The following is a 12,613-nucleotide window of genomic DNA, read 5'->3' as shown; positions in this document are numbered from 1 at the left end:
AGAGAGAGAGAGAGAGAGAGAGAGAGAGAGAGAGAGAGAGAGAGGAATATTTGTGAACAAGAAAAGAGTAAAAAGATTGTGATCTGCCTTAGTATAGTGGAACATGCCAGTCACCATCATCCTTGGAAGTATAATAGGAGACCATCCTGGGTTGTACAGTGAGTTTCTGGCTTTCCTCTGCTGCATATTAAGATCTATGCCAAAAAACAAACAAAAGAAATAATGATTACATTAATAAACTAAAGTAAGGAAAAAATCCAGAAATTGTAATAAAACATAAATTGGTTATATAAGTAAATAAATATTTGGCAGACATTTCTGGTGGTTGGAATTCTTGTTTCCATATGTTTGCTTATTTCTTATTATAGAATTACATGCTCATGCTCTTTGCTAAAGCGCTTTGTAGAAGGGTCCACTTGAGCCTAGAGAGTAAACATTCAGCCCTTTGATGTTTGTCTTGGCCTTATGACTGAGCAGGTTGGGAGGAAGCAGCAGCCTCAAGAGTGCTCACTGGTTAGATATGACCTGTTGTGTTTCTTTCTCAGCCCTAGGAAGACCATGCTGCTGATAGCCGTTAGAATCATTGCATGGACAGAATAGATACAAACTCACCTAGATGTCCTGGGCACAGCACTTGAGCCCAGGCAAATTCAACCAATATGTTCAAAGCTCAGCACACAGTACAGGAAAGAAAAATGAGTGCTGTGTTGTAAGCTTTCAAGATTGTGACTTATTTTGTCAATATCTGACATGTCAGATAGGTGTTAATACCAATGACTGTAGAAACACTATAATACATAGACAAATCAGGAAGAAAACAAAATGTTATGCTGATACAGATATTGTTAACAATATAAATCTATGATATGTTCAAGAGACCTTATGGCAATCTGAAAACTAGATAAAATTGTTATTAGAAGGCAATTTTAAATTATTTAAGTTGCTGGGCAGTTAAATCTATGATATGTTCAAGAGACCTTATGGCAATCTGAAAACTAGATAAAATTGTTATTAGAAGGCAATTTTAAATTATTTAAGTTGCTGGGCAGTTGTGGTACACAGCTTTAATCCCAGCAATCTGAAGACAGAGGTAGGTGAATCTTTGAGTTCTAGGCCAGCTTGGTCTACAGAGTAAATTTCAGGATAGCCAGGGCTACACAGAGAAACACTGTCTCAGAAAACAAAACAAAAAACGAAAAAAAATGTTTAAGTTATCCTAATGACTGTTAGAATGACTGATACATTATCAATCATAAATTATTGAATATATATATATATGTATATATATATATATATCACTATCTATTTCATTAGACTAAATAAAAAGTCACTATCAAGAAGTAAAGTTTTAAGATGCATTTTATTAAATCTTTAGAGATCATTTCTTCCTCCTATAAGTGGCTGGAATCAAAAAGAAACTGTACTCAAATGATTAGCTAAATACAGTTAATCAAAACTCAAAAGTTCATCACAAATGAAGACAACTCTTATTTATCTTTATATTTTTACTAATTCTTTAAAATTTTATAAAATAGAATTTTTACTATATTTACCCTTCTTCCTGATCCTCCTCTTCCTATCTTTTCCCAGAGCCACACTTAACTCCTTAACCCTTCAATTTCTCAGTCTTTATCGTCTTCTCCTTCTCCTTCTTCCTCTTTTTCTTCTCCTCATCCTACTCCTTCTTCTTAATAACCCATCAAGTCTAATTTGTGCTGACCATCTATTCCTGAGTGTGGGGCTACCCACTGGAATGTAATCTTCTACCAAAAGCCGTATTCTTAAAGAAAACTGATTATTCTTCCCCAGAAACACCAATTATCAATAGTTCCTCAGTTAGGAATTGGATCTCATGACCCTTTCTCAGCTGATGCTAGAATGTTGACTGGCTTGATCTTCCACAAGTCTTATGCAGGCAACCACAGCTGCTGTGAGTTGAGGACAGCAGTTCTATCACGTCCAGAAAACACTCTTTCACTCCAGTCCTCCCAGACATCAGGTTCTTGCAATATTTGCAGCCCCTTTTCTGTACTAGTTTCTGAGTACTGGGGAAAGAATGTCAAATATAGATGTCATGTTTATGATCAGGAACACTTATTCTTAGCACCTTGACCAGTTATGACTTTCTGTGCTAATCACCATCCACCATACAAAGAAATTTCACTGATGAGGTCCAAGCGCTGCACTAATCTATCTGTGAAAAGATATGAATCTAAAAGGAAGTCTGATACTATGTCCATTTAGCATAATCATAGTACTAGATTTACCTGTGGAACCTAGAAACTCCCCAACTGTTGAGGTTTGGTGTGTTGCTATGTATTGTAATGCTAAATACTGGCCCCCAAGGTCTGGTTGCCCTGAGGGATCAAGAGATCTTCATGTACACCAAGTGATGCACATGAAGTAACGTTGTCCCACAAGTTATTCCTGATTGGTCAATAAAGATGCCTGTAGCCTGTAGGTAGGCAGAAGAGAAGTAGGCTGGGCTTTGGTTTTCAGGCTTGGGGTCTGAGTCAGAGATCACAAGGAGAAAGAAGAGGAGAAAGAAGAAGACAATTCATCAGATAGGTGAATTATTAAAACATGGTCATGAGGGCTGGCCCATTGGACTAAGTGTATCCCAGGCATAACATGACAAGTTATAGCTTGGGGTTATAGACAGGGAAGTATACAAATAGCACAGAGAGTTGATATCTGCCCAGCTCTAGTGATGCTAAAGCTTATTATAAATATAAAGGTTTGCGTCATTTATTTGGGAGCTGAATGATCTAAGTTGGGATAGAAACCCCCATTAGATATTTACCACAACACCCAGCCTTTGGTTCTTAGCTAGATTTACAGTATCAGATATATGTTTCTGCCTGTAGAGCAGGCCTTAAATCCAATAAAAAAGTGGTTGATTGTCCCACTAATTTTCATGCTGTTATTGTACTTGTGGGTTTATATTTCTACTCCAGTCATTATTGTGGTCACAGAGTTTACATCTGGTAAATACTGTTAATGATTTCCTCCCATTTTCAGTACCCTGCCTAGGACATTGTGGTACTCTGAAAGCTAGCTATCATTGAGAATGCTTTCTGCTCAATACGAAATTAATGTATCCATGTCCTCTGGTCACGGTATGTAGTGTTGTCAGCAAACAGGATCTTACTATCAAGTTCTGGTGGGCAGGCAAGAGCAATAGCAATAGCCTGTGTTGATTTAGATGACCCTGGGACACCTGTTACCAAGAACCTGAAGAGAAGTATCACACATCTGCCATTGGGTTTTTACCTGGAAACCTATGACTTCTGTTTTTTGAGATGAGCGTTACCTGTTGTGTAGGATAAGCCCAATTAAACTCTCTTATGTGAATATATATGAAGCTTATAAAACAGTAAGTTTCCATATGAATTTTTTCAAATATCCTTCATATTAGCTATCCCTCCTCCTCATATCCTCTCCTTCTGATACCAACAAAGAAACTTCCTCCCTTCAAGGAGGAAGAGAAATCTTAAAGAATATGTGTGTGTATATGTATGTATCTTAGTTAGGGTTTCTATTGCTGTGAAGAGACACCATGACCACAGCAACTCTTTTAGGAAACATTTCATTAAGGCTGTGTTATAGTTTAGAGGTTTAGTCCATTATCATCATGGTGAGAAGTATGGGGGCACACAAGTAGTCACGGTGCTGGAGAAAGAGCTGAGAGTTCCACATCTAGATCAGCAAATAGCAGGAGGAAAGTGAGACACTGGGCCTGAAATAACCATCTGAAACCTCAAAGACCATCCCTAGTGACATACTTCCTCCAAAAAGGCCACACCTCCAAATAGAGCCAGTCCCTATGAGCCTCTGGGGGATTTTCATTCAAAACATCAAAGTATGTATGTACGTATGTATGTATGTATGTATACATGTTTGTATTATGTGTGCATGTATGTATGTAGAAATATAAATACAAAATGACATAATTTGAAAACTCACTACTAGAGTCCAGCAGCACACCTATAGTGTGGCCTCAGGAATTTGTCTACAAATTGGCTGTGTGAGAACTGGTAAATATTTTTGACCTTTATGTACCTCAGTATTCTATTTTATGGATCTTTTTGTTGGTGGTAGTTGGTGATGGTTTTGCATTTTTCTCTCTCTCTCTCTCTCTCTTGGCTTTTATGAGACACAATTTCTTTGTAGCCCTGGATGTCTTGTAAGTCACTCTGTAGACCAGATTTGTTTTGAACTTAGATGTCCACCTGCCTTTGCCTCCCAATGCTGGGATTAAAGGCATTGAGCTACCACCACCCAGCTAATATTCTAATTTATAATTGAAAAGAGTAATAGCATCTAGATTAGAGTCCCTGGCACAGAGCAAAGGTCATGAGAATATTAACTACCAGGCTGATAGGCATTTTCTTTCCTTAGTGACACAGACATAGGCCAGATTAGACCAGATTAAAAGTAGATAAAAGCAGGTTTATTAGGAGGCAACTCTCAGGTTGGTTCACCAATCTCACAGGTGGAGATCAGTGAAGTCAAACATCTGGGCTAAAGCAACGGGGTTTTATAGAGCTTATGTGAGGAGTGATGGTGTGCCAGCTAGGAGCTGGAATTGTGTTCACACATGGTCAAAAACTGAGCCCCTGGGTGGAGACTCTTGGGTGGGTTGTCAGAAATGTGGAGATAGGGTGTGATGACATGTTAGCCTGAAGCGTTCTCCAAGTGGGCAGGAGAGTTTTCTCTTATGGGCAAGGTTGGGAGAAGAAGGGCAGATGGGGTTTTGAAGCTTGAACAGGGGATGAGCAGGAGTTCCAACATAACGCATGTGCATAATTCAGAAATTCAAAAATGGCTCAGTGCTAAAAAAAATAATAAACCAAAATAATACATTAAATTAATATACATAAAGTTTTGCTAAAATTCTCAATTCAAATGTTTACAAGCTTAACACTTGAAGCTTGCTCTGTTCTCAATAGTGCTACAAGGTCTCAAATTCTATACATACTCTCCTCAAAGACTGTTGCAATGCCAGACTCCTGGGTTTGATTTAAAACATACCCTCGATGAGTTTGTCCCTATGTTTGTAATTAAGATTTCTTATTTTACATTCAATCCATCATTGCAACTAAAAGTGGTGGCAGGGTTTGAAGCTGATGTTTCTTAAAATAAAGAGTAAGTTGAGGCCTATTTTCTGCATATGTGACTATTATTGGTATTAATATTAGTTTGGAGATTATATCCCTGGCAGACCAAAGAAGTCAGGTTCATTTACCATACTCAGTAAGCCAAGTGAAAGAGCCAAATTAATCGTAAAAAACAGAAAAGGGAGATTTATTCAATATAGTCATATTAGAAATAGGGACAAAGAGATCCGGTGATCCCTAAGTCTATTTTCAGGGTCCAGGTATAAGATTAAAATTTAAAAATTATGATGGCCAAGCACTCCTAGTCAAGGTATGGTCCCATTCATCTTTAATCCAAAATCATCTTGACTCTAGTCTCTTCTCTAAGTTCATGTCAAGACTTGTCAGAATTTTGTGAAATTCCTCTTGGGGAAGCAAATCTCTCCTCTGGCTAACATCAGGCCACCCTTTTCTTTCTCCAAACATGAGATTCCTGGAGGAAATTCTAATCTACTGGGATACTTTGTTTCATTGTCTGATAGCCAAGGGGGTAACACAAGAGTCAGTCTAGGATCTCCTCACTCCTTCTAGGTTTGTATGACGGTGGCATGAAGTTGTAGACACGGGTGTTACTTTAGGTTACATGAAAGATGAAGAGAACATTGATCTAGAGGTGAGACATGTCTGTCCTTACAGAGAATTACTAGACAGTGAGGATATTGTTGCTTCCCAGAACACACTGACTGGTTATGTCTGATTGTTCAGTGGCTTCTGACAGTGCCTCTTGGGAACTAGTACCTTTGGAAAAAAGAATCTGTGAGAGCCTCCCACCAAAGCATGGCATCAGTTGTGTGTGAACGTCCACAGTGTCTTGTTACTGGGGTCGTATGTAGTGAATAAATGACATGACGCTTCCGTGTCTTGGCATTCACACAGCCCATAAGGTTTCTCTAGCAGTGAGGTGAGACCACATTGTCCGAGCATTGTATAGCTCCCAATTTCCTCCATTCTTCTGTTTTATTTTTTTGATGCCTGTTACTAGGTAGTTTTTATTTATTTATCCATTTTTTGAGATTACAATATAATTAAAATATTTCTCCCTTCCCCTTCTTCCCTCCAAACAGTCCCATATACCCCTCCCTGCTCTTCAAATACATGGCCTCCTTTTTTATTACTTATCATTATATTCCTAAATATAACCTACTCAATCTATATAATGTTACTTGCATGTATGTTTTCAGGACTGACTTTTGGCACTGGACAACCAATTGATGTACTTGTCTCTGAGGAAGATTGTGTCTCCCACTTCCAGCTTTCCTCAGTTGCCTCAGTTGTTCCTTGTGTAGGGTTGAGGCCTCTCATTTCTTTTTTTCCTCATGATTCAGCCAAAACAGACCCTCTCCTGGTTCAGCACTGAACCGCTCCTAGAACTGGAAATGACTCTTCTGACTTCCTTAGGTGGTACCTTAATCAGGGAATCTGAGGAAATTGAAGTATCCTTACTCATAAAGATTAGAAGGATGATCTCCTGGGCAAGGTAAGGGAAAGGATATTTTTCACTATGCAAGCTGAGAGGTCACCCAAAAGCGGTCAGCTTCCTTTTCTCCTTCTACTCTTCCTTGAACTGGAAATGGAGGTTGTAACTCTCCTAATGAACAGGCTCCTCTCTCTAGACCCAGTGGTGGCAATCCTGGAGTCTGTCTTTAGACTCAGTATCTCTTAGTCTCAGCTGAGCACTGGACACCAGCACCCAGGACTAGGAACTGGCTCCCTTTATTCTTTACTTTCTCTGTGTTAGTAGACCAAAGAAAATGCCAGAGAATTGTGACAAATTTCAAAATACATATTCTTGACTTAAACAAATGTACCTTAGTAGACTAGGGCTATAGTTAGTGGCTGTGTAGTACATGGCAGCCTACATTTTATCCCCTACAAAAATAACTGAAAATAAATCTTAGAAAGCTAAGAAAGAGAGGGTGCTTCACTACATTGTTCCAATGTATCTCTTAGAAACGTAAAACATGTGATTTTAAAAAATACAAAATTGGCCTTACTGTGACATTTTCATACATGTATAATTTGTGTGTTGCTATGTGTTCATCTCTTGGTCTCTTTCCCATCTCCCACTGCTCCCTCCCTTCCACCAACTCCCCTATCTGATTGTGTGTGTGTGTGTGTATGTGTTAGGGTATGTACACAAATGTACAGAGATATATTAAATATAGTTTTTACACAAAAGAAAAAGTAGAACATTTTTTCTGAGTCTGTCTTAGTTCACCCAATATATTGATTACAGTTCTTCAGTTTTCCTGAAGATAATTCTGTTGGTTTTTATGTTAGAATACAACTCAATTTTCGACATATGCCATGCTTTCTTTGTCTATTCGTCTGTTGATGAACACTTAGGCTGATTTTATAACTTAGCTTTGTGAATATTGACACACTAAGTAGGGATATACAGCTATCACTGTGTTATATGAATTCAGAACCCTTCAGGCATCTATTCAGGAAAGATGTGACAATAAATTTTCACTGGTGAAGTATTAGAAATTCTCTTATGACACATTAGGACCATATATGTGTATGTTTATAGCCTTCAGTGGATGGCCCCACATCCATGCATACATGGACAGCACATGTACTAAATGAATTTAGTGGTTTAAGAAAAAGACATGAAGTTGGGAGGTAGATGTGTAGTGGGAAATTGAGAGGTGTTAGAAAAAGAAAATGAGGCTGGGTGTGATTATATGTAATTAATACACATATGAAATTCTCAAATTTTATATATATGTATATAAAATATTGATGATTGAGTATATGATCAATTTTTAAAAAATCATTTCCCCCAAACCAATAATAGCTCAACAATTGAAAAATGTTTTCAAAAACAATGTAGTTACAATAGCAAGTAATGTCATAAAAAAAATAGACCTAATAGGAAATAGGGCAATGTCAACTTTTAAAGCTTTAGACTGTTGATCTATAAAACTGAGAATATGTATCTTTTTCTAGCTCTTTGATCTCTGCAAACCCTCAACAGCTTATATATTGAGTCCTCAGCACACAGGTGGAAAGACCAGCTTGGCAGCTAATATTCATGAAAGTGTATAGCAGTTCTCCAACTGGCTGTTCCTGGACTTCCTTTTGCCCAAGAAAAGATGGAAATATGGGAAGAGTATCAAATGTGAGGAACACAGGAGACTTCTAGAGATAAGGCATATAGGTAGCTGTCCCCTCAAGGCATAGTTACACCCCTATGGATATCTGGAGTATGGATCATGGTCACATTCCACATAGCTGAGACTAGGGTGGATCCCATAATCCATCCCATGCATTTGAGAGTAGGATGACTCATAGAAACCTGTGCCTTCCGTCACACCTCCACCCATGGCACAGTAGATATCATCCCAGTGGCTGAGTAGGAGTGAAAAAGATGATGTCACTCCTCAACCTGGACCATACGGGCGCAGATCTGGAGTTACCTTGACCCCAGCACGGATGTCATGTTTTTCCTAATACCTTTTTAGCTCCCATGCCTCTAATATGGTTCTGGGGCACACTTAAAGATTAAATGTTATCTAATAATAAATGTTATCAGTGCTTGTCAAGGTACTTGGTATGAACCATGTGATCAGTCTTTGCAGTAGTAACTGTTATAAGTAATGATTTTGGTAGGTTGGGAAAATGTAATGATTACTTTATTTGCACATAGTGAAGAAATAGGCTCAAAGAAAATAGCCCAGAAGACAACCTAACACCTGGAATGCAGTTGATTTTAATGGAATAGCTGATTGCGTTCATAAGAGGAGAAAATAGAGTTCAGTTAGTGTCATGAATGCCTCAGTGATGTAAAGTGAAATGAGATTGTGTCTGTTAGCAGGAAAGTACTTGATTTAGGGTCTGGACTGGGAAAGTGATTCTCTCAAAACCCAGGGTGGCTGCTGTTAAGTCAAGAGGTCAAGTTGGCACCTCCAGTCCCAAAGAGGGGGCCATACATGCCAACCAGGGAGGTTATGTTTCCCCAGTACTGTGCTGTAGCCCTACCTGGTTGTCTGGCTTCTTAGAGACAATGTTTGCCTTGAAAGCCATGGATACAGATGGCACTGAATGTGGCCTACATCCACATACTAGGCATTTCACAGAAATCCCCAATGGCTATCTTTTATGTTTAACCTGGACTTCTAAATCTCGGGACATTGAGTTGCAGAAGAAGGGTAGAAGGGTCATGGAGCAAGCATTTTCTGTGTAATTTGGAGGGTCCTTTCATGCTGCATCTTCATGGCCACCATTTATAAATAAAGACTGGACAAGGTGAGGAAAAAGGAAGTCTCCATCCATCTTATGATGAAGGCCAAGGTTGACAGTGGCTGCCTTGAGTGAATGCTCTGATGAGACTCTAGGGGAGCACTCAGGATTACTAAAGAATATGGAGAAGAGTTTGGGGCCATGTGGGAGATAGGATGACTAAGGATGCTTCTAATTCTGATGGTCACAAGTAAATTTTCTTGAAAGGTAGTTGCAGGGTCTTACAGACCAGATGGATCATCAGGATAGAAGCTTAAAGACAATTTGAGGTTTTATCTTTACATCTAATTGCTTGATCAAAATTCACAAATGGCCAGACGGTACTGCAGGCAGCCCTTATCATTCCATTTCCCATCTGTATACATTTCTACACATTTCTCTTTGCCCCGACCTCTGGGCTCTCCTGGGTACCAGTTGGTGTAGTTCACAGAAGCCCCATCCAAGTAGTGGAAGTCTCCAGGAGTCTGGTCTTCAATTACACCCAAGTAGGCATAGGTGTTATACTTCTTTGCAATGCTTGCGATGGCCTCGTTCTCCTCAGGACTCCTCGGAACAGCAATGTCGCCACCTGCTCTGGTACACATCTCTCTAATGGTATCAAAGTTGACTGACTGCCCATTGGTGGAAAAGACTTTATCCCCCACAGACAGCATGGATCCTTGCAAGCTGAGGACTAAGCAAAGGGGTCTGGGTTAGAGCCACGGACCCCTGTTTCTCCACCTATCCCACTGACTTAGGCTCTCACCCTTAAGCTTTCTACACACAATCTCTCCATCTCTGCTTTTCTCAGTGTTTTCTCATTCTTTTCCAGGCCTAGTTTTAAAATCCATCTCTCTGTTCTCATTCACCTAACAATTACTTATTGGTAGAATCTATACTTTCATGCTTTCCAGTGATAGCGGGAGGAAAGCCTTTCTCTAAGACCCATGTCCACACTCATTTGCTAAGCACTTATGTTCTGGATTCTGGTACTGAAAATTATAGGGAAGAACTGAGAGTAGTGTGCTTGGTGGGACACCCCCCCCCAAGCAGTCCCTTTACCTCCCATTGTTTGCAGAATCTGATGTTTGATCTCGTAGAGTTCAGCCTGGAGCTCCTCATCTAGGTAAGCGGGAAACCCTGTGGAGGTCACACACATCCAGGATAGAGGGCAATCTAGCAAAGAGCTCCACTTGCTACCAGACAGCTATTCTGTCAGCTGCAAGGCTAAAGTTCTGTCATCTAATGCCATACTAAGAGCCCATGGCCCAGTTTCAAGAGCCCAGAAGCAGAGTTTCCATACTCATACACACCCATCTCTTAATATAGCTTGAACCTGCTCAGCTTTCCTGTTCTATTTTTCTGTATCCCTTGACTGGCCCTTCATGTCCATTTATGTCTTTTTCTGGCTTATGAAAAAGACCCCCTCCCATGTACTCTACCAAGATCAACAATGAGGACCTCTGAACTCTCCAGATAGGCCACTATACTGATCCATACCCTGGAGCTTCTATCAGCATGTGGGATTCCTGATCACACTGTCTGCCTGGATTCCAGGTCCATGTAGCCCTCTCTACTTTTTGAGTGTCCAGAGCCTCAGTTCTAAGAAGGACCCCTAGGCTTCCTGATGCTACTCCCCTTCCCCTACAGGACACTAAGTGTCTCTCCATCAGTAGCCATGATGCTTGTCAGTCTCTGAAATAAGGTATTCACATTCATGTGGTTTCTCTCTTCAAATTCATACTTTCTTACTTAGGCTTAGCCATGTGTCTCGAACCCTCCCTTCCATCCCTCATGTGACATCACTACTTTCTACTGGCCCTGGTCTTGCTCACCTGGAAGGCCCCTTTCTCCAGGCTCTCCCTTGTCTCCATGTTCTCCAGGTGCACCAGGGGCTCCAGGAAGCCCATCGCGTCCAGGAAGACCTGGCATTCCTCCAGGAGGACCCATGGGACCTACAGAGTGAAGAGAACACAGATATATGGACCTCTATTAGCATGCGGTGACTCACTTATCCATCCACAGGAACTCTGAAGACATATGCTCCAGCTTAAGGACTCCAGAAAAGTCCCTTCAGCTAAAGCCCTAGACAGATGGTCACCCAGAAAACAGGTCCCTATCCCTGAGCTAAGGATGGGTTCTCCCATACAGTACCTGGAGGTCCAGGATCTCCTTTGATACCATCTCTCCCATCTCTGCCAGGCAAACCATGGTTTCCAGGAGTGCCAGGGATCCCAGGGCTTCCGGCACAAACTTCTGTCCCATTGCACTTGATACCAGCAACAACAGTCAAGAAGAGGGTGAAGGCCAAAGAACCTAGTGACATGGCTACCGTACCAGTGGCTTCTCCTGCAGGAGGGAAGGACCACCAGCCAATCTGTAGCATTAGTGCAGCTCTCCTCTGATCCCCATTCCTGCTGCACTTTGTAGGACCCAGGAACACAAAAAAACATGACCAGCAGATATAGCCAAGAATAGCAAGAAGACTCAAATTATTCCTAGTCAGAAATCTCCAGCACCATCTGGTGTCTAACCCAATCACTGCAGGCCTCTGACTTCAGATCCCTGAACAGAGGAGGAGCACTCTGGTGAGTCAGAGGCCTGAGTTCTCTGAAAATTCTTGTCTGTTATAATTTTGCTGTGTTGCCTCAGGGAACTCACTGTACCTCTCTGACCTTAGCTAATCCTGCTGTGCTCTGTAGACAATTCTAATAGGGTTGTCTATTAGGAGGTGTGTAGTCACCAGGTTACTCTATCCCTCGATATTTTAAGTTATTCTGTTTGGGTTCTCAGATAAACAGAAATGAGAATGGTTCACAGTCCTGCTAAACTGTCATAAGCAGTACCTCTCTGCCCAGTCCGCCCTCAATTAGTATGTGGCTCTTACTGCCAGAAACCCATACACCAGTGGATACCCAGGGGCTGGTGGCTAAGCTCACCTGCACTCAGAGCCTGCAAGCTGTGTGGATATCTGTCTTCAAGTCAGAGTGGACAAGTGGACAGCATCCTTTATAGACATGTAGGCTGATAGCTTTCTCCACCCTCAGAGGCCCTATCACAAAGGAGGGCCAGGCAGGAAGCAACCATCTTGTGTACACAGCTCAGTTTCCTTCAAAGTACTTAACAAGAAGAGCACTTAGAACCCTTGAGGCAAGCACAGAACCACAGAAGGCAAACTCTATGTGTGTGGGAAGGGAATCTTTCTGTTGTCAAGGTTACCCTCTATTCAG

General features: G+C 40.9%; 1 protein-coding gene across 3 annotated transcripts; it reads right to left on the bottom strand.

Annotated features, from left to right (window-relative positions):
* Window positions 1–8,858: 8,858 nt before the first annotated feature.
* Window positions 8,859–12,357, bottom strand: LOC114636999 (pulmonary surfactant-associated protein A). Of its 3 annotated transcripts, none has more exons than XM_028785123.1 (5): window positions 12,323–12,357; window positions 11,538–11,948; window positions 11,219–11,338; window positions 10,446–10,523; window positions 8,859–10,077 (listed from the first exon to the last, which is right to left on the bottom strand). In XM_028785123.1, the coding sequence occupies exons 2-5, from the start codon at window positions 11,767–11,769 to the stop codon at window positions 9,701–9,703; spliced, it is 807 nt and encodes a 268-aa protein (XP_028640956.1). In that variant the 5' UTR covers window positions 11,770–11,948; window positions 12,323–12,357; the 3' UTR covers window positions 8,859–9,700. The 3 variants fall into 3 exon arrangements, with proteins under 3 accessions (XP_028640956.1, XP_028640957.1, XP_028640958.1); XM_028785124.1 differs by having other exon boundaries at window positions 11,538–11,732; window positions 12,323–12,351; XM_028785125.1 differs by having other exon boundaries at window positions 11,538–11,729; window positions 12,323–12,351.
* Window positions 12,358–12,613: the final 256 nt, after the last annotated feature.

This window comes from Grammomys surdaster, unplaced genomic scaffold, assembly GCF_004785775.1.
Source record: "Grammomys surdaster isolate TR1022 unplaced genomic scaffold, NIH_TR_1.0 125114, whole genome shotgun sequence".
Classification (NCBI taxonomy): domain Eukaryota; kingdom Metazoa; phylum Chordata; class Mammalia; order Rodentia; family Muridae; genus Grammomys; species Grammomys surdaster.
This window is presented reverse-complemented; position numbering and strand designations above follow the sequence as displayed.

Coding starts and splice junctions, on each gene's coding strand:
- LOC114636999 (XM_028785123.1), bottom strand. CDS start 11,769: ATGCTACAGATTGGCTGGTGGTCCTTCCCTCCTGCAGGAGAAGCCACT. Junction 10,524..11,218: donor TGGAGAAAGGGGCCTTCCAG/GTGAGCAAGACC, acceptor TGACCTCCACAG/GGTTTCCCGCTTACCTAGAT. Junction 10,078..10,445: donor GATTCTGCAAACAATGGGAG/GTAAAGGGACTG, acceptor CCCTTTGCTTAG/TCCTCAGCTTGCAAGGATCC.